At 38.0% G+C, this 21,304-nt stretch overlaps 1 protein-coding gene across 2 annotated transcripts in view; it reads right to left on the bottom strand.

Annotated features, from left to right (window-relative positions):
* The window catches only part of GABBR2 (gamma-aminobutyric acid type B receptor subunit 2), a 505,163-nt gene that overhangs the window by 230,345 nt on the left and 253,514 nt on the right, over nucleotides 1-21,304 (bottom strand). For both annotated transcript variants that reach the window (XM_086609138.1, XM_086609140.1), the window contains exons 7-8: nucleotides 19,263-19,454; nucleotides 17,924-18,160 (exon numbers count right to left, since the gene is read on the bottom strand). In XM_086609138.1, the coding sequence (XP_086465264.1) occupies nucleotides 17,924-18,160; nucleotides 19,263-19,454 (429 nt within the window). The remainder of the gene's footprint in view (nucleotides 1-17,923; nucleotides 18,161-19,262; nucleotides 19,455-21,304) is intronic.

Raw genomic sequence — 21,304 nt, 5'->3', positions numbered from 1 at the left:
TCCATCTATACAGAACGGTTGAATAACAAGTAAAAAGAGATATTGCCACAACTATTTGAAGGAGGCAATCAGCAAAGAAAAAAGCTTTTTCATTTAGGTACTGCAAAGGTAATTAAATAAGAACTATAGCAGGAGAAGATTAGATCTACAGCACAAAGAAGGCTAGGAGAGAGAAATATGTCTTTAATATAGACTTCAAGCTTTGGTCATGACCAGTAAGATTCTGTTGCAAGTAAAGAAATTAAAGCAAAAGTGTCATCTTGGAGTGGAAGAGAGGTGGTAGTAAAGAGCAATTGGCGGGTGCAGGGCTTCAAGGCTGTGCACCACAGCATCTGTGTTCTCGCTCTGCAAAGCAAACCATGCACGTTTGATTAAGTACAATCAGCACTGAAGTCAAACAGATAGTGTAGCCTGAATTATAAATGTGAAATGTGCCTTATTTTGGCTGCCAATTAACGAAAGTTAAAGGGACATGAACTTAAAGTTGCATTTACCTAAAAGGTTGTGGTTATTACAAGTAACTTTTCTCATTGTTATAACTGAAAGACAAGTGAAACAGAAATAACAGAATCTTGTGAGTGTAACAGAGCTCGAATGTTTTACCATGATGAGTTAATTCTTTTTACAAAAATGGAGAAAATAATTTCACTTTGGCAGAGAAAAATAGTCATCTCTTCTCGCTTCCTAAAATCTCATTAAAGCACAAGGGAGGTGCTGTGTTTCAGAATTTTTTACTTGTTCCCCTTCCTGTATGAGATCCACTGCTGAATGAGATTATACTAGTGACTCACAGGGCATTTGGAGCAGGTTCTTTCCTGGCTACTATCTCCTATGTACTGCCAGGCATTACTGAGCATTGTGGGAAGCAGTCTGAAATATGGTTGGTATGAAAGACAGAAGAGAAAATACGCTTGTTGTATTTTATTGGGTTTGCATCACATACAGCTGCGTTTTGTTACTGACTGAGAGGAGCCCATGATTTATGTATTTTAAAAAGCATTTGCAGACCTCAAAGAATAAAGCCAACCTAACACTGAAGTTATTATTGTAATTCTATTATCTCCATTGGATATTCCTATTTATAACCTAAGATCACAAAATGCATGCAGTCTGAAAAAGCCTAACACGTTATCTCTCTGCTAGCACTGTAGTTTGGGTTGTAGCACTGCCTCACACGTCACTCAGAGAAGTGAAAAGCATGTCACAAACTAGAGTTTCAGCCATGACAAGCCCCCGGGGCTGTGGCATGCCTTTATTGAAAAACCTAAGTCTGACGTGCCTTTAATTTCACTGAGATCCACATTAAAAATTGTATAATACATTTTATATAACGAGTTAATTCTCTCTTGCTGTTAGCATTTGTGATATTGTAAAACAGTTCCACAAAGAGTGGTTACTAAACATTAACTCTATATGGGAAATGTTTCTTTCACTTGCATACAACCTATCTTGGAAAACAAAAAACTTGCTCTTTTAAGACTTGATTCAATACAGCCCTTTACCAGCCCATTTGTAATATGCATGCTTAATACTCAGTGTGCTTTTAAGCACTTCACTTAATCAGAAGCTAAGAGAAAGACTAGTATAAAAAGTTTGAAAGCCTCAAGGAAAATATTTTTCAGAAATAAAATACAAAATTCAGCTATTCTGCCCCCAATATTTTTAATTATCTGTGTTAAGAAGTAGTGAAAGAATATTCTACAATTTTTAAACATTTGGTTATGCATTACATGCTCCCTTGATTTACAGCAGAGAAATATGCAGTTTGATATTTGTAAATGGGTAATAGTTAGGATCTTCTATCTTTATTTTGTATTTTTTATGGAGTTCTTTCTAATATCACTCTTTTTTAGCACTCATCATTGGGTAAGCATTTGACCAATTCATCAGTTCATCAAAATGCTTATCTAAAACACCCTGAATGATGTGATTATCAGAATACACATAAAGTGCATCATCCACTTTTCCTGTGGAAATACTGCATAGATTTACTTCAATCAGAAATACAATACTTATGTTTAAATACATACTAAATAATAAATTGCATAAGAAAATCAATATTCTGAGTGCTTAGCTGCATCTTTACTTGCCTGAACATTTTTAACAGCTGACATTTACTCACTGATGCACCATACAAATACAGAAATCTAAAATGCCCAGATCTTAAAAACCCCAAATGCCCAAATATAAAAAACAGATCTGAAAAGAAGTAATTGGTGAGGTACTTTCGACATTTTTTCTTCCTTTCTTCCTTCCATGTATATGCTATCTGCAGTAACAGCTACAGAAATTTATGAGCCGAAGGACTCAGGTTCCACGACTTAGGTTTTAAGAGAAAGTATGCTTAAGAGTCATGATCCATAACACTTATCCAAATATTTTCTGAAGCACATCAACAGTGACTTCTGTTCTCTCTGCCACAGCTTTTCCTGCAGTCCAGGAGCAGCCGAGACGCATGCTAGAAGTGCTCTGAACCAAGTTCTCTCCCTCTCTGGTTAGTGGTTGCCTCAAAATGGGGAAACATCCCCTGCTCTGTCCCTTGGGACTTAATAGCTGTGTTACGGAAAACAGATTTAAAGCAGAGACAAAGCTTAATTTGCCCTATTGCACTGTTAGGAAATACCCACTAAAGTATGTCTTTCTTCCTGTAAAGTTTCACCTTACTTTTTGCAAGAGGGAAAAGATCCTAAATTCCACAGCGTCACAGTCTTTGTATTCAAAGAACAGGCTATAGGATAAATCCCATTAAAATGAGTAGCTTTAAAATCACGCAAAAATGCACAAATCAATAAACAGCTTCAGAGTTTGCAATGGAAAGGTCCTTACGATGGCTTTGTGACGCTGCTGAGGTCTCCACACAACTCCCAAGGATCAGTATGTTACCCAGTGTTTAATGCTGGGTTGGTTTGTTTTTCATTCATCCAAACGAAAGGCACCAGCAGACAATTGTTCCTCAGCTGTATGTGTAGCTTGACTGATTCACTTCCATATGCAATTTAACTCATCTATCTATTCTTACCTGAGGCAATTTATATTTTTAATCCCCTATCAAATTTTGTGGTGTAATAATAGTTTTTTTTAAACTTTTGCCTTGCTTCTATATCAGTGAAACTGTCACAATGGAGAGGAAACTGTGTAGCTACACACCAGGAAAAGGTTTTCATTTAATAAAAAAAAAAAAAAAAAGAAAAGAAAAAAAAAGAAATTAACTGACAAGATAGATATTTTGGGTCTCAAATGCCAAGCTTCACAGTCATTGATAACAAAAGCACCAATAAAAAAATTTCTGAGATGTGACTGTGACCTTAGAAAGCTCAGTGTTAAGAAAGTCTAACACTTCAAATTACAAAATAGCATTGCAGTCTCTTTTGGACATGCTCACACGCTTCTCTAGTACGCAGCAAACATCTGATTTCAGCAGAATAAGAGCCTCAGGGCTACAGAAGTTTACCTCTGTCTCACAGAATTCACATTCAGCTGAGATGTGCACTTCTGATCACTGTAAGTTTGTCTCCCCTTTGTAACTCTCGAAAAAAAAACATTTTAACTCCCAAAGAACATTTTAACCAAATAGCTCAGTACGAACATGCTGAGGCTGCAGACCCACAGCCACCAGGCAGATGCAGCACCATCACCGCGCTGCATCAGAAAGCAAATCGAGCAGCAGCACGTGGGACTAGAAAGCAGGTGAGGCAAGACCTTTAGTCCCGAGACTCCACAAATGATTCAACAAGTGATTTCCTACTACAGGCACCGCATGGAGCAGGACCCTGTCCTTCACCAAGGGTGGCTGAGGCAGGGAAGATTGCCAGGCTCTCTGCTGCTGTCTCTCGCTCCTGGGACAATATTCTTTGCAGTCTCTAGCTGTGGTTTTTAGCTCTGTATATTTTGCAGCACTCATAGAGATGACTGCTTAGGCACTACATCATTCTAATTACAAAATCAAACACAACTGAACCGCTGTCTAATTCAGCAGCTAGAATGAATGAGGCAGAACTGAAATTGCACAGGCAGAAGAATTTCACCAGAAGTTTTTGGGGCACAATTTACAAGGTATAAAAGGGGTAGAAGTCACAAGGTATAAAATAATCCATAAATGTGATTTTCAAAGTTTTCCAATTAAAAGGTTGGCTCCTAGATAGCTAATTCATGCCTACTGATAATAGATTTGACAAAAAAAACCAAACACAAAACAACAAAAACAATTGTCAATCCATCACAGATGCAAAACCACTATAGTGTTTGCTGATTTTGAAATACAGTATACGGTCAACTCTTTCCTCAAATCATTCTCTATAATCCCTTGATTTGTGTTTCTCTACTCTAGAAAATTCTTCAGTTTGTCAGTATTATGGTGACACTCAGAATTTTACACGCCACCACGCAGCACATAGTGTTCTCTGCAGTGATGAGGAAACGTCAGCCCTGGACAACTTTATTTACATGATCTATGATATGGTTTAACTGTAAGCTCACTCTTTAGATTGAGGTTATGTTGTTTTGGTTACAGTTGGGTTGTTTTCATTTAAATTACCTGTTATGACACTTACTGATACTACATGAGGGACATGATACAGAAACTGTGCAGGTTACGCTCAGGGTGAAGGGTCACTCAACCAAAAAGCCTTGATCACACATAAGCAAAGAGAGCTGAGTACACCTTTGCTTATCTTAGTCGCATACACAATATTTAACATCGTCAAAGCAGCCCAACAAGTTCTTGGATGAGAGAAAAAGAGAGAACAAGAAAGACTTGTTAGGAAAGACAATAAGGTTTCACGCAGTTTTGGCTAGATGGTGGAGGCTGGATATATAGAAATATAGATAACATTTAAAGTATCAACAACACAGAGATGTGTGAACTTCTCCCTTAGACCATGCTCTAAAAGAATAATCTGATTCCTGACAGTGGTGAGTTGGCATGGTTATAATTTTGGTGCATTCGAGGTCGTTAAAAAATCACAGAACTGGGAACATTATTCTCACACAGAAAGAATCAACAAGCGAAGCTTGATGGGTCCTAGATTTGACTAGAACTGTTTATAGCAAAATGACAGAAGAGCTTCTTTCTGTCCAGCGTTTTGGGTTCATATGCTGCCAACCTCATCTGTCATTATGGATCAGGTGAAAAGTGGGTAATAATGCAGAAGGCAGAATCCTGGGATTATTTTTCTAAAACTTATAGAACAGAAATACTCACAAATTGTCCAGACGAGGGAGTTGGGGAAAAATAAGGAAAAAATAAGGCAGTCTACTTCAGTTTGTAAACTGCTGCTGTTGGCCGCTGCCTGTTTTGCTGTGGCAGGTGTGAAGCTGGAACTCAGCACAAGTAGAGCCTGCTGCCCTCAACTGAAGGGGCTTCAACAAGCGCCTTGCTGCACCTTCTGTCTCCTCACCTTCCACAAGCTTCTTCATGTGAAGGACTCCCAAGGGGCAAGTCCTACCATACCATGTACCGCACTGAAGTGCAAGATCTTTGATGCGTTATGAAATCTTCAAAAAGAACACTATCTTAATATTGCTCTAACAGAAGCTAGATAATTCAGAAAACATCCTCATCACACACAACTGTTGGGGCAACAACCTGCTATGAGAAGATGGTGGGGAGAAGAGCAGAAGGTAACAAATACAGAAGTCCTAAAAGACGATTCCAAAACTACTAGAAAACTATTTGAAAATGTACTGTGCATTTGTCCACAATAAATGCCATTGCAATACTTTAATTTTCCTGCATTTCACTAAAACGCTTGCAGGCTCCAAGAATCCTATTTGCAACTAGAACACCTCTCCAAGGAAGAAAACTAGTTCATCACAGAAATCATGACTGCCAGAAAAGAGGAGCGGCGATGTATGAAAATATAATCCATTGAACCTGACAACCTCAGAGCATCTCTAGGCAAAGTCAGCTAATAACACTATTTTTAACATTACAGGTGGATTCACACTCAGCAAAATGCTATATTCAAGTTAAGGAATATTTTTGCCTTAAGTCATCATAAAGATTAACAACAGTGAAGAGTATTTTGATTGGTGAAGCCAAAATCTCAGAAGTACTCCAGTGTGAATAGACAATTAAAATACAGTTTTAAAAGGTTTTTTTTTCAGTTTGTTTGTTTGTTTGTTTGTTTGTTTGTTTTTTCTGGTCAGAAAGTAAAAATGTCACATTGCAAAACATTCCCTAAGGGAAAATTTTGCTCTTAGGTGCACAGAAAAATTCCATCAGGCTAAATTCTAAGTCTTGTAACATCAATGTGGGTCACTTTCACTGAAGACAAAAAAGACTCCTTTTAAAAGCTTTTTAAAATTGACCACTGATGGGGTAACCTAGAAGAAAACAGAACACAAATTTAAGTTTGCTATGCAACTATTCAGCAATGGAGAGAAGCAGTCCAATTAACCTAAATCAACAGATCTTTGTAAATGTGACCCAAAGATTATCAGAAAAATGCATTGCTTTTATTTCTTATCTTAAAGTATTAAAATCAGTGATTTAAAGGATTAAAATAAGCAGTTTAGAACTAATTTTATACTTTATCATTTATTTCCTGAATGAACCTGCTTTAAGATTTCAGCATATTTAGAAATATATTTATCATTTATGTGCTTTAATCATTCTCTAAACTCTCAATACTTAATATAAAGCAAAACAGAGAATGAGAAGATTTTAGAGTAGTGTGGTAACAGCTCTTCAACGAACAGTAGAAAACATATTCTTAAGATTTCCCCAAACTTGTTTATGAATAGTCTTCCTGCTGCTTCAACCTTCATAATATTATCTGTCTCCTCTCTGAGATTTCTGCTTTATTTTTTTCCGTATTACTATTTCATATTCCCAAGTAGCTGATACTCAGTTAAGAATTACACTGTTGTGCCAAAAGAATATATATAATGAGCACAACCGATCACTAAAATATTCAGTATTTCTTTGATTTACATGATCTGCACTAAAAGTTGCATCCCTTTATAGGCATCACTAGACGTTACTTTTTAAATTGCTATACTCCACCACATTATTCCAATTGCTCACAGTTATTTGACATCTGAGTCATGTAATTCCACATAGTACACTATCTAGCGGCGTTCTCCAAATGTGCTTGAACAAGCTCTTGCGTCTAATCATTCATTACTACCTTACAGCACTACAACTGATTAGCACTCTTAAAATATATTCATTAATTCTAGAAGGCATTTCAGAAGAATTTTTTTCTAAATTTTCCGTGAGCAAAAAGGATTTTAGAATAACATTTTGAGTTATAGTCACAAATTATTTATTAAAGCAGTTTGCTAGGTAAGGACCGCCCTCTGCTCATGATGAAGTTAAGAGAGATTTTTCACTGATTGAAACCAGAACAGGATCAAACCAGTAAAATGTTATACTTTGCCTGTACAGTGAAATAATAATAAAATGCAATGCCTAATAAAAGGACTGAGAACAATAACACTAAAATTTTGCATCTTTATGGCATTTATTGTCCCAGAAGAGTCTCAACATAAAGCTAGTAAATAATAACTTCCTTATCTGTCTGAAATCTCAGTGAGAGTTTTAGGTACACAGAGTGGTATTACCAGACCTGGAACGATCCCAAGGCAGCAGGGCTAACATCTGTTCCCGTGGAAAATAAAACAAGAGCTGTAATACCCTCCAGCACTCAGGAATTCAGTTTTACACCATTTCTAAAACATGCTGTCTCTAAAATCATAGTTGGTTTTAACTCTAGAGCCATGACTGAAAGGCAGTCACATCTCAAACTTTCAGCTAACTCAGGTACTTCTGCAGTGCTCTCCCCTAGGAGGGAAGGGAAATGAATCAGAGGTAGGTCTAAGGAAAGAGTTTGGAGGCTGAGGCTGATGCAGGATAACTAATTTTGCTGCTCTGGCCACTATGCATAACGAGAGAATATGCTGCAACTGAAGGCTGTACTATGTTTGGTGAATTTTATCTCCAAGCCACTGGGCAGCTGAGGGCTGGAGGTATCCATGAAGATGTCTTTGCTTGTCATTTTAAATGGAGAAGTAGCAGACAGAAGCAGTAGCATCCCTAAATTTGCCATCCATCTTTTTTTCTTCTCTTAGCGACACCAAATGCAGCCATACGTAAACCACTGAAAACCACTGTTACTCTGGAAGGTCCATATTTCATAGATTTTTGCCCATACGTCATTGCATCAACTGCAAAAACTCATGTGAAGGCACAGTTCAGCTGTGCCTGTACCAGCCTTTACTTGTTTGATTCACACACCATCTGCCAGGGCTGGCTCTTCAGGACCATCATGCTCCATCTACTACGTGGCCCATGTAGTAAATGCACGGCTCATGCTTATATATCTATATCTGGACATATTTCTATGGAATGAATATAAACTGTTAGTGATTTGCTTTCAAAAAGGACAGTAAAATAAATTTCAAGAAAAGCACAGTCAGGTGCAAAGACATTCATTTAACTCTATGCACTATTAAACAAATCAGAACAAAACCAAGAGCACTGGAGACTGGAAACTCAGAACTGCTCACTGATGCAGATTACATGAAAGCCTTCCAGGAAATCTTTTCCTTTCCTATTATATTCTCCTAAATACAGTTTTTCCTGAAGTTTTCCTTTCCAGACTCATTGTTAAAAAAAGGTGTATGTGAGGTAGGGACATAGCTACCCTCTCCCAGGGCCTCCCCATCCAGATCCCAGACCCTGCTGGACTCTTCATCTGTTCCCTCTGCACTCAAGGAGCAGTCTTCCTTTACAGGCAATAATACTTAAAAGGAGCTTGGAATAATTTTAACCTGCGCCATGTAATCACAGCACTCGAGACAGTTGTTTGCTAGTGTCATGGTTTGAAGTTGGGGGGAGGTCCGGGCAGCAGGAGCTGCCCATCAGACCGGACTCCCATCCCCCTCGGGGCTTGAGCCAATCGGTGCCTCTGCAAATTGCCCTATTTACGTCGGGACAAAGGAACCGGAAAGGTGCGTGCCTTTGCCCAGGAGCGAGGAGAAGGGAGGGGGGCATGGGCCCCGCTCCCGGCGCCCAGCCGGGCCGGCGGCCCGGGCCGGGCCAGTGCCTGCTCCGTCGAGGATGGCCCCGACGGAGCTGCTTGGGGAACTCAGGGAGAGCTCTGCTCCCGGGGCGCCCATTGGGCCGAGTTCACCCAGAAAAGACTGAGATCTGAGAGAAACGGCCACACCGACACTGGGTCAGTGAAGATGGAACGGAACGTGTGCCGCGGTTGAGTCCCCCTTGCAAGCGGCCCCTTTGCAACCAGTCCTCGGTGGAGCAAGCAAAGACCCACTCGCAGCCCATGGAGGATCCACGTTGAGAAGAGATGCCAGAGCCTGAGTACGGTACGCATCTAGAGCCCGTGGGACAACACCCCAAGATGGGGAGGTGCTTTGTTAAAGGAGATGCCTGAGCCTGAGACTATTGTGAATCATGGGCACAGGTCGAGGCGCATTTACGCATCTAAGTCTGTACGGAGACGCATTTAAGGTCGATATGACGACCCACGCCGGAGCGCATTTAAAGTCTGTATGATGACCCACGCTAGAGCGAGTGGCAACAACTCCTTAAAAGTCCAGGACTGGTAAAGCCCGCACTTGGGGCAATCCGATGGGGTAAGGATTTGCCTCCTAGCGGGTAGGATTCACGCTTTCGCCGTGAGTAGGGGATCCACTGGATCAAGGGACAATGGTGTAAGGACTCCTTCTCCTTCAAGAGAAGCGGCGGTAACAACATGGAATGAACTGACCTGTAATCCTCTATTCCCTGTCCCCCTAAGCCGCTGAGGGGAGGAGGTAGAGCCGGGAAGAGAAGGCAAAAGGGGGGGAATGGTGTTGTTTTTAAGACCTGGCCTTGTTTTCTTGTTATCCTCTCAAGTAACCGTTTTTGTTTGCTTTTGTCTTTCTAGGTAGCTGTTAATAAACAGTTTGCTTTAAGAAAACAGCCTCTTTTGCCCGGGACCGTGGTTGGTGGGTGCTCCTCTGTTCTGTCTCAACCCTCAGCTCTTTTATTATATTTTTCTCCTCTCCGTTTTACTGGAGTGGGAGAGCTGCGTGGGGTTTAGTTGCCAGATCGGCCTAACCCACGACAGCTAGGCTACTGTATTAATTGACACACTATGTGCTACCGCAGCTACCAGGAACAGCATCAGGTCCCAGGGCAATTCGAGCACCTGAGATTTTCCCTTCGCCATCATGCTTCACTTTCCTTCTGCACCTCCCTTATCAGCAATGTTCCAGGTCTTCCTAGGGAGGTTACAGCTGCAGTTTCAGTAAAAGAAAAGGGTGAATTTCACAAACAGGAAATTAGAAGTTTGCAACATTGTCACAACCGCACACCTGGCACCACCTTTTCCATTTGGTATTATAATTGCAGGAGAGGCTGTCAAAACAGTTCTTATAGCGTATATTGCAAATCCTTAACTCTTTTCCACAGGCTTTTATATGGAGAAGAGATATGTTATGCATATTCTCTTGTTGATATGGGATCATCACCAGAGATAACACTGATGCGTTACCTGCCTTTGATCATAAGATACTGGCATGGTTTGAAGCCACAGTACAGGCAGATGGAACTACTCCAGGTTTTCCATACATTTTCAGAGATGATATTTCATCAATACACTTACTGCAAGAGGGTCACTTCTCCATAAGTGCCTGTAATATTTTTATCCTATGACCGTTTTTCAATAGGCACATGAACAACATTTCCTGTCTCTTGTCAAAAAGAACTTGGTGAAGTGAGGAACAGGGCTTTACCCCAATGAAAGAACGTACATAACATTTTCCCTTCTTTTTCTACTTCATGCTGGAGGGGTGGCAAAGAAAGACCTTACCTACCTAGTACTTCTGTCTAAATAGAACACAAAAGGTCATCTAACCATCTGGAAAAACAATTTCCTACTTATGCAAGAGATACCAGAGCCCCACAGTTCCTATGTTGCTTGTTCAGCACGTATAGGCTGCGCTCTCTTTCAGTATCATGGCCCTCTGTACCAATCTCAGATAAAACCAACTGGCAGAGGAAGAAACTGTTTTGAAAACTCTCTTTAAAACTACCTATACCCTCTCTCAGCTGAATTGCTGTTCTGGAGCAGGACAGAGCTTCCAAATTTGGTAAATTTTATGTTTTTCTTTAGCCTTTCATCATTAAACTTCAAAGAATACAGAAAAGAAAAACAGAACAAAAGAAAACAAACCCAAAAAGATAAAGCGAAGGTGGATTTGAAGCAGGCAGCTACAAAATAAATCACGCTTCAGTAAAACCAGGGGGGTGGAACTACTGAAATGTGCTTATTTCTTCAGAAGCCTGAAGAACTACCCTGTGACGCACAAACCTGCACCACCACTTAGCCAACGCAATCGCCTTCACTAGAGCTGTGTTTCTTTATTATTTCCACTCTTTATACCCAAAGTAGCAACAAAGCAGCTTCTAGGGCATATTATGTACTAAGTTAAACACTGTCTAGATACAGACAAAATTAAATACGGAGCAGAGGAAGCTACGAGATGTTAGCCACATCTTAGAAAATGTTTGACTAGCTTTTCTGTAAATGCATGTTGTTGTTCATTTATTTTCATCAAATATCCACCTATTACAATGACAGACACAGTTAAAAGTGTTCTATAGCTTGAGACTAAGGTCTTTTTTATTTGCCACCTACTATATCTATTAAATCGTCAACTGCCGTTTAGCTTGAGGGCTAATCTTGAAATGTCACAGTTAATCTCAGTTCTCACTTTAAAAAGTTAGGAGTACCTTCTCTTTGCAGTCTTACATTGTTGGCAGATGAAAACATTTGCCCTGTATTTTCCTAATGAGCAAACATTATTTATGACCCTACGCAAACTTGCTGACGGCTCGCTTTAGCAGCTCTGTATTTTGAGGAGTCTCTTAAATGAATAGGCCATATTGAGAGCAAATTATTTCACCAACTCACTTTACTGCTCTCAGTCGCTCATCTGAGTTGAATAATGCACTGGAAATCAGGAGGGAGTTAGGAAGAGATTCACCACATTTATCTCCACTGGGGGAAGCTCAGATTCAAGGTTCGGGAAAAACAAAAAGACATGTAGGAGGTCTTGCACATAGCCAGTATTTTTCTCTCTTGTGCTACACAACAAACCCTGTAACAGGAAGAAAGTTCTGAAAAATCAAAAGGAAATTAAAGGCATTAAGTTCAGAGTGGTTCACACTCGTAATCCGCAGGGTCCACTGTGGAAAAAACTGAGTTCTGCCAACAGTCAGGTGGGATTGTGAGCACAGGCATGTGTGTGTATACATACATACATACATACATATAGTTTCCAGACTATGAATGTTGCTAGCTTATTGAACTCCCTTACATCACCCAATTATGGATGAAATGTAAATTTTTAGATGCTTGAAATTAAGATCAAATAAAATCTGTTGGAACATTCGAAAGCACTTCTCAGGGACAGCTATCTTTAGAGGGTTAGGTATTCCACTGCACATTAAACGTCTCCTCCCTGTCTTTATAAAATTCAATGTACTTTTAAGGCACTATTCCAGATTTTTAAAAAGTTACTTTATTAAATTTTCTGCCCTCTCACCAATACTTTTACTACCTGCCCTACCTCAGCCATGTCAACAAAGAAAATTTGACTCAAGGTATAAATAGCTCTTGAGGCTTAATTCAGAACTTTTCATGCAAAATTAACTGCACTGATCAATGCCACTACAGAAACGTTTGCTAGACACCTTTATTAAGCATAAGTTCACTCTGCTGAAGTCCATACTAATTTCATCTGATTCTCTACCAAAGATCGACATATTCCTTAATTTAATGGTCTGCGGGTATGTTATTTTTCCAGGATGACATGAAATACATACTTTCTCTAACACCTGCTATGTTTCTGAGATGCCTGTACAGCACAGTGACTAGTGAAGCCTGGAAAGTGGAGGCAGGCTGCTAAAATCAATCTTCAGAAATAATCAGCATCAAAATACAAAATGAACTTCATATCAATAAGCATTTTTCCAGTTATGAAACATGTCTGGATCCATTCAAAAGCAGGATGCCAGGGACAGACTTGAAAGCTATTTCATGGCTGTGGTTTGATTGTGCAGCAGCACAATTGTGATGGAATTTTATCCTACTGTGCTAGAGTCTCTGGCTGACATAAAAGGAAAGACAACACTGTATTTAATTTTCTCTCTCCTCCACTGTAATTCTTTTTCCATTACACACAAATAATAGAAGGCCACAGGATGAGAAACAAATTAACAATTCTGAAGCCTGATTTATAATCACAAATAATAGCAATAAATGCAAGCAGCAGAATACCCTACTGCAACAGTTACAGGACTTCAGGCATAAGCCAGGGAGAATGGAAACATTCATGACATTACATCAGTGACAAAGGTGAAATGATTAGAAAATCAGAGGCAAGCATTTTAAAGAATAATGTCGTACTTTGTATAAAAAAATAAATTAAAAATTAACTCCAGCATGCACTGTATTTTTCCCACCACCTGGCGACCCCATGGAACCAATACAAACTTTTACTATACTGAGAACAAATGTGGTATTTAAAATCTTCCCAAGCATAACCAACATCTTTTTGCTAACAGATATAAACATTTTTGTAGTTGTAAGGTAGTATGTAACCATCCATAGCCTTTATAAAGAAAAAAAAACACAACAAAACAAGGAAAAAATGACTAAAACAAAATACTACCATTTTCTAAATGGATTTTGATTCAGTATGCACTAAATATGATTCAGTATCCTCAGAAGCCCTCCCGAAAGACAGTACTAATTCTTCACTAATTATCAAGCTATCAAGTCACACTATGGTAGTAGTACACAAAATAAAGTTAGAATTTTTCTTCTTTTTATCCTTTAGGCAAACAGACCTGCTTTAGGAGAATTGTTCTACCTCTGTGGAAAATTCTCTTCGGTTTTCAGACATATATGATGGGCATGTTATAGGTCGTATACTCTAAACAGCTGTATAATTGAAATGTAGATGTATAAATATCCCAGGTACCTATTTTTTTTCCATCACTTTGTCACTCTGTACTGATTCAAAGCAGTAACACTCCAACAGAGACCTGAATAGATTCTCCAATTCTAAATTACCTCCAGTGGCACTACCAACTACATAAGGGACTCCTCAGACATCTAAAGTTTATCAAATTAAATTATGCAAGTACTTCTTTTCTTATGTTTCCTTTTCTGACACTTAGGTTATCAGAAAGAATGTGTACTATTTGAGAAGAGGAATATATTTGGCAAGAAAACAGGGATCTGGCAGTTTATAAACCATTAGGATGTCAGGGTTACATTCAGTTTACAAAACTGGCTTTATCTGGATTAAGAAAAGTGGAAAAAATTGTCCAAAATCCTTGAACAGATTCTTTTCTTTCAATAACTTTCCTATTAAAAAAGAAGTGCTCTGATAAGTAAGAAATTAGAAAAATGTAAACCATGAAAGCCAAGCTAGTCCCAAATCAAAAGGACTCCTATCCTGAAAGCTAGTCATTGCAGATGGACCTTTCTAACCACACGATGCCTTTCTCAATTTGAAAACGGCCAACATGATGGGATCTGACTGCAGAATCACAACATTCAGATTAACAAAACTGTAGGAAGATCCCTGCAGGTCTTTGGTTTGTTCATACTGCATTTCTCATCACAAAGTCCTTTCATATCTGTAAAACAGTATCCATTTCGCCTCTGAAAAAGTGTAGCAGATAACTATATCACTGTTTTCTGATAAAACACCAAATATATTATTTTTTGCTCTATATTCAAAATACATCAGAAAATTATATGCTAATCAACATGACTATAAGTCAGATAAGGATGAAGGAAAAATAACAGAAGGAATCATTTTGCTAAGAGAAAAAAAAAATCCAGAAAAACAGCAGAAGCTTCAGGAATGTTAAGGACTAACTGTAATTTTCTTTCCAATAGATTTCTGACAGTAGAATTAGAATAAGTAACAACTATGTACTGAGTTTCTGATGCATAAAAAGAGGATTAGTCCTGTCAAGTCTTTGGGAAATAACCTAAACTATTTTCTAAATGTTATCTCCTGGGAAAAAAAAATCAGAAAAAAGAACAGAAAACTGAAAGAATGACATTCTGTGTAATCAGGAAGTAGCACACTTCACTCTCAGCAAATCTTTTAAAAATTGTTTAAAATATTGCACAAAACTCACCACTCAACAGTGATTATATTTTTTGGGTTTACCATAAATAGTTTCAAAGAAATTGAAAGCAGTTAAAGGGATTTATTATTTATGACATGACAGTGTTTCTGATATCATATTCACAGAAAGCATAAAGACGCCTCTTCTTAATAGATTTTGCATTTTTAGATTCTTGGCTACAGCTTCTTGTCTACCTCCTTCTCCTACTTAATATTTAACAACATATTTTACTATATCATTGGATGAGTTTTTTAAGATTTATCAGATTTAGTCCTTCCTTTTATTTCTTCTTTTTTTTCAGCAACTCATTTTATATTTGGCCTGGATACTCTAGAATAAACAAATGTCCTTTTCCTGTTTAGAATAAGCTTTTAAAAATTAATTGTAAAAAGTTTATATTTAAATACTTCTTCTGGGGAAAAAAAAAAATTAAAATGAGATTTGGCACTCCAAGACCTAAAACTTATGTTCCAGTGAAAGTTTTAAATTAGGTCACAAATGATAGCAACTTATTAGACTGAAGAATAAAAAGCTTAAAAATATTTGTGGTAAGAATCAATCTGTTCCTTCAACTTTATGAAAACACTTCAATGCAAAACTTTTAACATCTATTATAAAAATCTTCTTCTTCACACTGTCTGGAAAAATTTGAGTATTGTTTGTTCTGATTATATCCTCAGAAAATGTAGCTGATACAGATTTTCTTCTCTCCATATCCTTCTGATTAAAACGTTTCCATGAACGTATTATAGAAACAAGAAGCATGATCATTGCAAATTCCAGATTTGGGCTGTGCATGATGACTTGGGCATCACGATGACTTGGTAGACCAATCTTAAAGAGAAATGATTTACAAAGAGCCTCAGACAAGCACTAAATGCAGTGAATAACCGTACAGTAATTTCTTTAAAAAACATTATACCTGAGGGAATAAAGTAAGTAAACACAGCTGAATATGGGTGGTGAAACTTTGATTCATTCCCTCCCTAAAGGGATGCAGTTCATATGTGAGGTTTTGCTGGTGTCTCTGAAACTAATAAAAAAAAAAAAGAAAAAAAAGCCGTCTTCATTTTAGAGGTTTTGGGAGTTTTTGCAGGGGGGAGGGAGCAGTGAAGGGCAATTAAGCAGTGCTGATGAAATCTATCAATTTTACCATAATCGGCTGTCAGGACTCAACAGCAGGCAAAAAGGGTAAGACAGGGAAAGAAGGAAAAACAAAAAAAAGGACCTACATAGCAACACACAATTTCAACCACATTGAGTGATATTGTACTTGGAGTAACTCAGGACAGAGATGTCTGAGTCCCTGAAGAGTCTGGTTTATAGCTGCTACTGACTGAAAATTTTACCAAAGATTCAGTCCTGCTATGGATTCAGTGGGACACCCCATAACTGCATAATTCTTCTACTGAAATCTTCAGTCAAATTCATTGTAAAAAGAGAGAAAAATTCACACTGTACAGGCAACTAGATTCTACCATTGTCTTGCCATATGATTGTTTTTTACTTGCAAATCCTAAACTAGTTCCAATTGTACTGTGATAGAAAACAAAGGCTTCTTCAGCAATTAACAAGGACACCAAAAAGTTGAGCCTGCACTCGTTGATGTCTACACGTAGGCATTTCCTCCTTGAAACAATTTGTGACATGTATGACAAGCTTAGTTCCGCCACTTCAACATGTTTTGAGGTTAACTGATATCCAAGACAATCTAAACTTGAGAAGAGTCTGACAAGCTACTGCACAGTGGCAGAAATATTGCCAACCTTCTGCGTATTCTTGCTGCAAAGAGGTATCTAAAAGCACTCCCTCAGTGCACCACTGAAATACACATTTCTTTGAAACTCTGATTTCCTTATCTAGCCATGTCGCAGCCCAACTATACTGCTCAAAAAGTATGTTCCAATAGGTTCCTTGTTCAGTACTATTGGAAACTGTGAAGACCATTATCCCCAAAATGAAGTCTGCTCATCTCTCTTGGTGAAGGAGTATGGCTCTGTGCACTCCTGAACGCACATGGGTCATTAACTTCTGACTAATTTGCCTCAAATACAGTTAAGAAATTAAGAACTTTTAGGGCCGCACTTTTATTACCCATTTTACTCTGCTAAAAACTACACACAATATCAATTAAAAAAAAATTACTATGAATTTGCAACGGTGCAATTGAAAATAGAATGAGGTTATTATTATATGTGACCAGTTCTTCTGAAGTCATAGTCAACGTGCTTTGTACTTGACTGTGAAAAAATTCAAATGATAAATAAACTTAAATGACAACTGAAGTATGTTGTGAGAATATTTAGTGTATACAGCACAGGAGTTGGATACAGTAGTGTACTATAATATTTTACCAAAAATAAATGACGGAGGAAAATAGGAGGTATTTTCAGAACGCATTTCAGTTACTCCTCAACTGCTAAAACAGCCACTTAAAAGGTCACTGCAGCTTGCAACACTTGTGGTTCCCTTGAGACTACTCTGAGTTGTTAATTCAAATGATTTTCATGCTTAAAAATCTGGTAACTGAGGAACTGTACAGTGTCATCACTTGGCACTGGAAGACAGGTAATGAACAAGAGTCTCAAGGCAACATCATTAATTTTTAAGATGCAATAGAACTGTGGAAGCTCTGAAGATATAAGAAATACACAACTGTGTTTCTTTTTTGAGAGTATTTAAAATTAATGCTTGCTTCAGCTACTGACATAAAATCATGAGCCTCCTCCACCTTAAAAGTATCTGTTTAGGACTTACCGTTACTCCAAAGAAGTTGGTTTCATTCATAGCATCCAGAAAAATTTTGCCAAGTTTGTGATTTGTATAGTTGAAATCTTCAATTTTTTGGTGCTTGTTAGTGGCATTCAGATACTTCATTGCCCGCTGCAAGGTCTTGGCAATCACCCATATCCCATCATAGGCATAACCATGAAATTTGCTGGATTGCCCATCCCCACGCTTAGCATTGTATTCCTTTTCATATTGCTGTGGAGTCTGCAGAGGAGAAAAACTTTAATTTTACTTCATTACTTAACATTTTACAGATTTGCATCTAAACCCACACCTTGAACTGCACCCTCCAATTTAAAGACATGCATGACTAATACAGAAAAGGCCACCGAAACAAAAATTAAGAAAGAAACTAAAATTCCAAAATTTCATGTGCTACCTGACTTACAAGACTGACGGTGAGACTAAGAGGGAGACCTAGGCAGACTGAAAAGCTGTTGTTCTGCTTCTCTGCATGAAGGGCAACTTCCTTTATTTTGCTTTTGTACAAAAGGCTTCAGTCTTCAACTAGCTATCAACACACTGGTGAGCTATAAAACTAGAACAGAGAATAAGTCTATATCCCTGCAAATTAGTGGTCTGATTACAGTTTATAAGATAATGCAAATCAAATAACCTTTACTTGTGCAACTGTTTGCTTAATATGAAACTATCTGAGTGGCAATTTATCCATGTTTTACAAGTTTACTATGCTCTTTAAGGCGTGCTATCTTATGATGAGTTGCCTTTTTCTGAAGTTGCCTTTCGTGCTCGTTCAGTAAGGCATGAAAGACAGATGAAAAACAGATGAGAAGCAGTAAAATCGGGCATGTTTATTCATTGGCCAGAGTTTGCATGAATTTGTTCTGTGATAAGATGTTATGCACTTTATGGAAATATCACATATTTACATATTTAAAACAAGGCCCACCCTTGTTCTGAGAGGCACAAATCAACAGTTAGCCGTTTGCAGGATTAGGTTTAAACATAAAGATTTCCTGTTTCTGTGCTCAACGATTTAACTTGACATGATGCAGACAATAATTCAAGCTTTAAAGTATATCTCACTGTAACGTTCTTAAAGGAGGAACAGGACGGATTTGAGGCAAGGGACTTCACTGCGACTTTACCTTGTAGAGCATTGGAATTGATTTCTAAATATTTAAAAATTGCAAACCAGTGGAAAGCTGAGACTAACCATGATGACGGCTAGCTCTCCTTGTAGAAGAACCCGTTAGCTTCACCTCCCTCCTTGGTGCTTTGCTGCGTCAAGACATTGGTGAGACAACTGATGATATAATAAAATAGTTGGGGGAAAAATACTAACCCTTCCTGATATGGTCTTTATGATTTTTGAGCTGAGAGGCTCAAAATCCACCCCGATATAACCTTCCATGGCTGCAAGAAGATTTTTGCTGAGGCATTGTGAGGAATTAATCCAGGATTCCCACCAAAGGTTTTCATACCATCCCGGAATAATCCACTGATATTTGCTGCCATACATTTCTTCATCATAAGCCTACACAGAAAGGAAAATAGAAAAGCTAATAGACATTGTAATAGACATATTGAACATAAAAGTAATTGGTTTCTGTTCATGTTTTTTTCCATTATTAATGAAAATATGGAATAATTGAAGGATACACAAGTATTTTGAACAGTTTAGAATAATTACTTGCTAATAATAAAGACTCTGTTCTTGAAGATTCCTGCCTTTAAAATTCAGGTCACAAGAAAAAAATTCACTAAAACCTATTTTGCTTTAAATAGACCATTTATTCAAAAAGCATAAAAATAAAATACTGGATTCTAAAACCAGAGGAGATAAAGAGGAACGCTGGCAGAAGGCACAACATTTGCACAGAAAATTCTCCATAACACAACTACTACATGAGTGGTAGGACCATCATGCTACCTCATTTATTATCATCTTAATATCATCCTAAAGACCACATAAAACAGGATAAGGTTAAACAAGAAAACTTAGATCCTAGGCACCATCGAATCTCAATGTTGCAAATAAGAATTTTGTGAGTGTGCTAAAACGGAGACCACAGGGATGTTAAGCAAGCATTTTCTTCTGAGGAGCATGAATCAATAGCAAATTGATAAAGCAAGCAAATCTCAGATCTCTCTTTTTTCTGCAGGAAATTTCTTCAGGTGGAATTCTATATTGTTTGAATACTGAGTACAGCCCACTGTACTCCAAGATACTGAGATGATGGTTATCTCCTTTCAATACACAGCAGATACTTATAAGAGGAAACAGAAATACTTCATTAGTCAGGCACGTATGCTGTTGTGCCTAAAAGCTGATCTATTCACAATAGACACTCTATTCCATTGTGAAGAGTGTTCAAGGATAAAATTAGCAAATTTTATCTCAGATGTTTCTCCCACTGTCTTGTAACTAGATATTTTTCTTTTGACATTTCAGTCAGACTCCATTTCAAAACAGCAGGTTTCATGCTTCTTTTGCTCCTAATATAAGCAATACTGGAGATACAAGACATACTTATAGGGTAAAAATTCCAATTTTTAGAAATATGTGGTGCAACCTTAGGGCTCCTAACTGGAAAACTGCTACATCTCCACAGAAAATGTTACAGAAGGAGGAAATTATGAGAACGCAAACAGGACATATTAGTCATTCACAACATAACCATTTTGAAAAGCAGGTTTCATGCTTCTTTTGCTCCTAATATAAGCAATACTGGAGATACAAGACGTACTTATAGGGTAAAAATTCCAATTTTTAGAAATATGTGGTGCAACCTTAGGGCTCCTAACTGGAAAACTGTTACATCTCCACAGAAAATGTTACAGAAGGAGGAAATTATGAGAACGCAAACAGGACATATTAGTCATTCACAACATAACCATTTTGAAAAGTATCCCAAAGATCATAACATAAGCCCATCAGATAAATAAAGATGAATAGCAAAAAATATGAAATAGAACAGCCTCCTAAATATGTTGATACTCAAATTAAAATTGGGTTTTAAATCTGTGAAGGCTATTGTAATGGTGCCAACTCACTTCATAAATGCATTGTACACAAAGCAGATTTGTTTGGCCCCTGGTTGCAGGAGCTTTTGTTCAGTCAAAATCAGATTTCATGCATTTCTATACAATGCAGCTTGAAAGTGCATCTGCCTGAAACCCAGTGTCTTGCATCTCATATCTTACTTATTCCACAATTCCACAAAAATAATTGTTTATCTTTCTCTTGCACATTAACTCTACCCTTCCAGAAACACATGTGCTTTCGCCTTTCTGCCCATCCTCACTCCTGCTACAGCTATGGTGACACCGTATCGCAGGTTCACCTGCGAGGAAAACAGCAATCCCTTCCTGCAATACTTTCTG

Source organism: Tauraco erythrolophus, chromosome 3, assembly GCF_009769465.1.
Source record: "Tauraco erythrolophus isolate bTauEry1 chromosome 3, bTauEry1.pri, whole genome shotgun sequence".
NCBI classification, from domain to species: domain Eukaryota; kingdom Metazoa; phylum Chordata; class Aves; order Musophagiformes; family Musophagidae; genus Tauraco; species Tauraco erythrolophus.
This window is presented reverse-complemented; position numbering and strand designations above follow the sequence as displayed.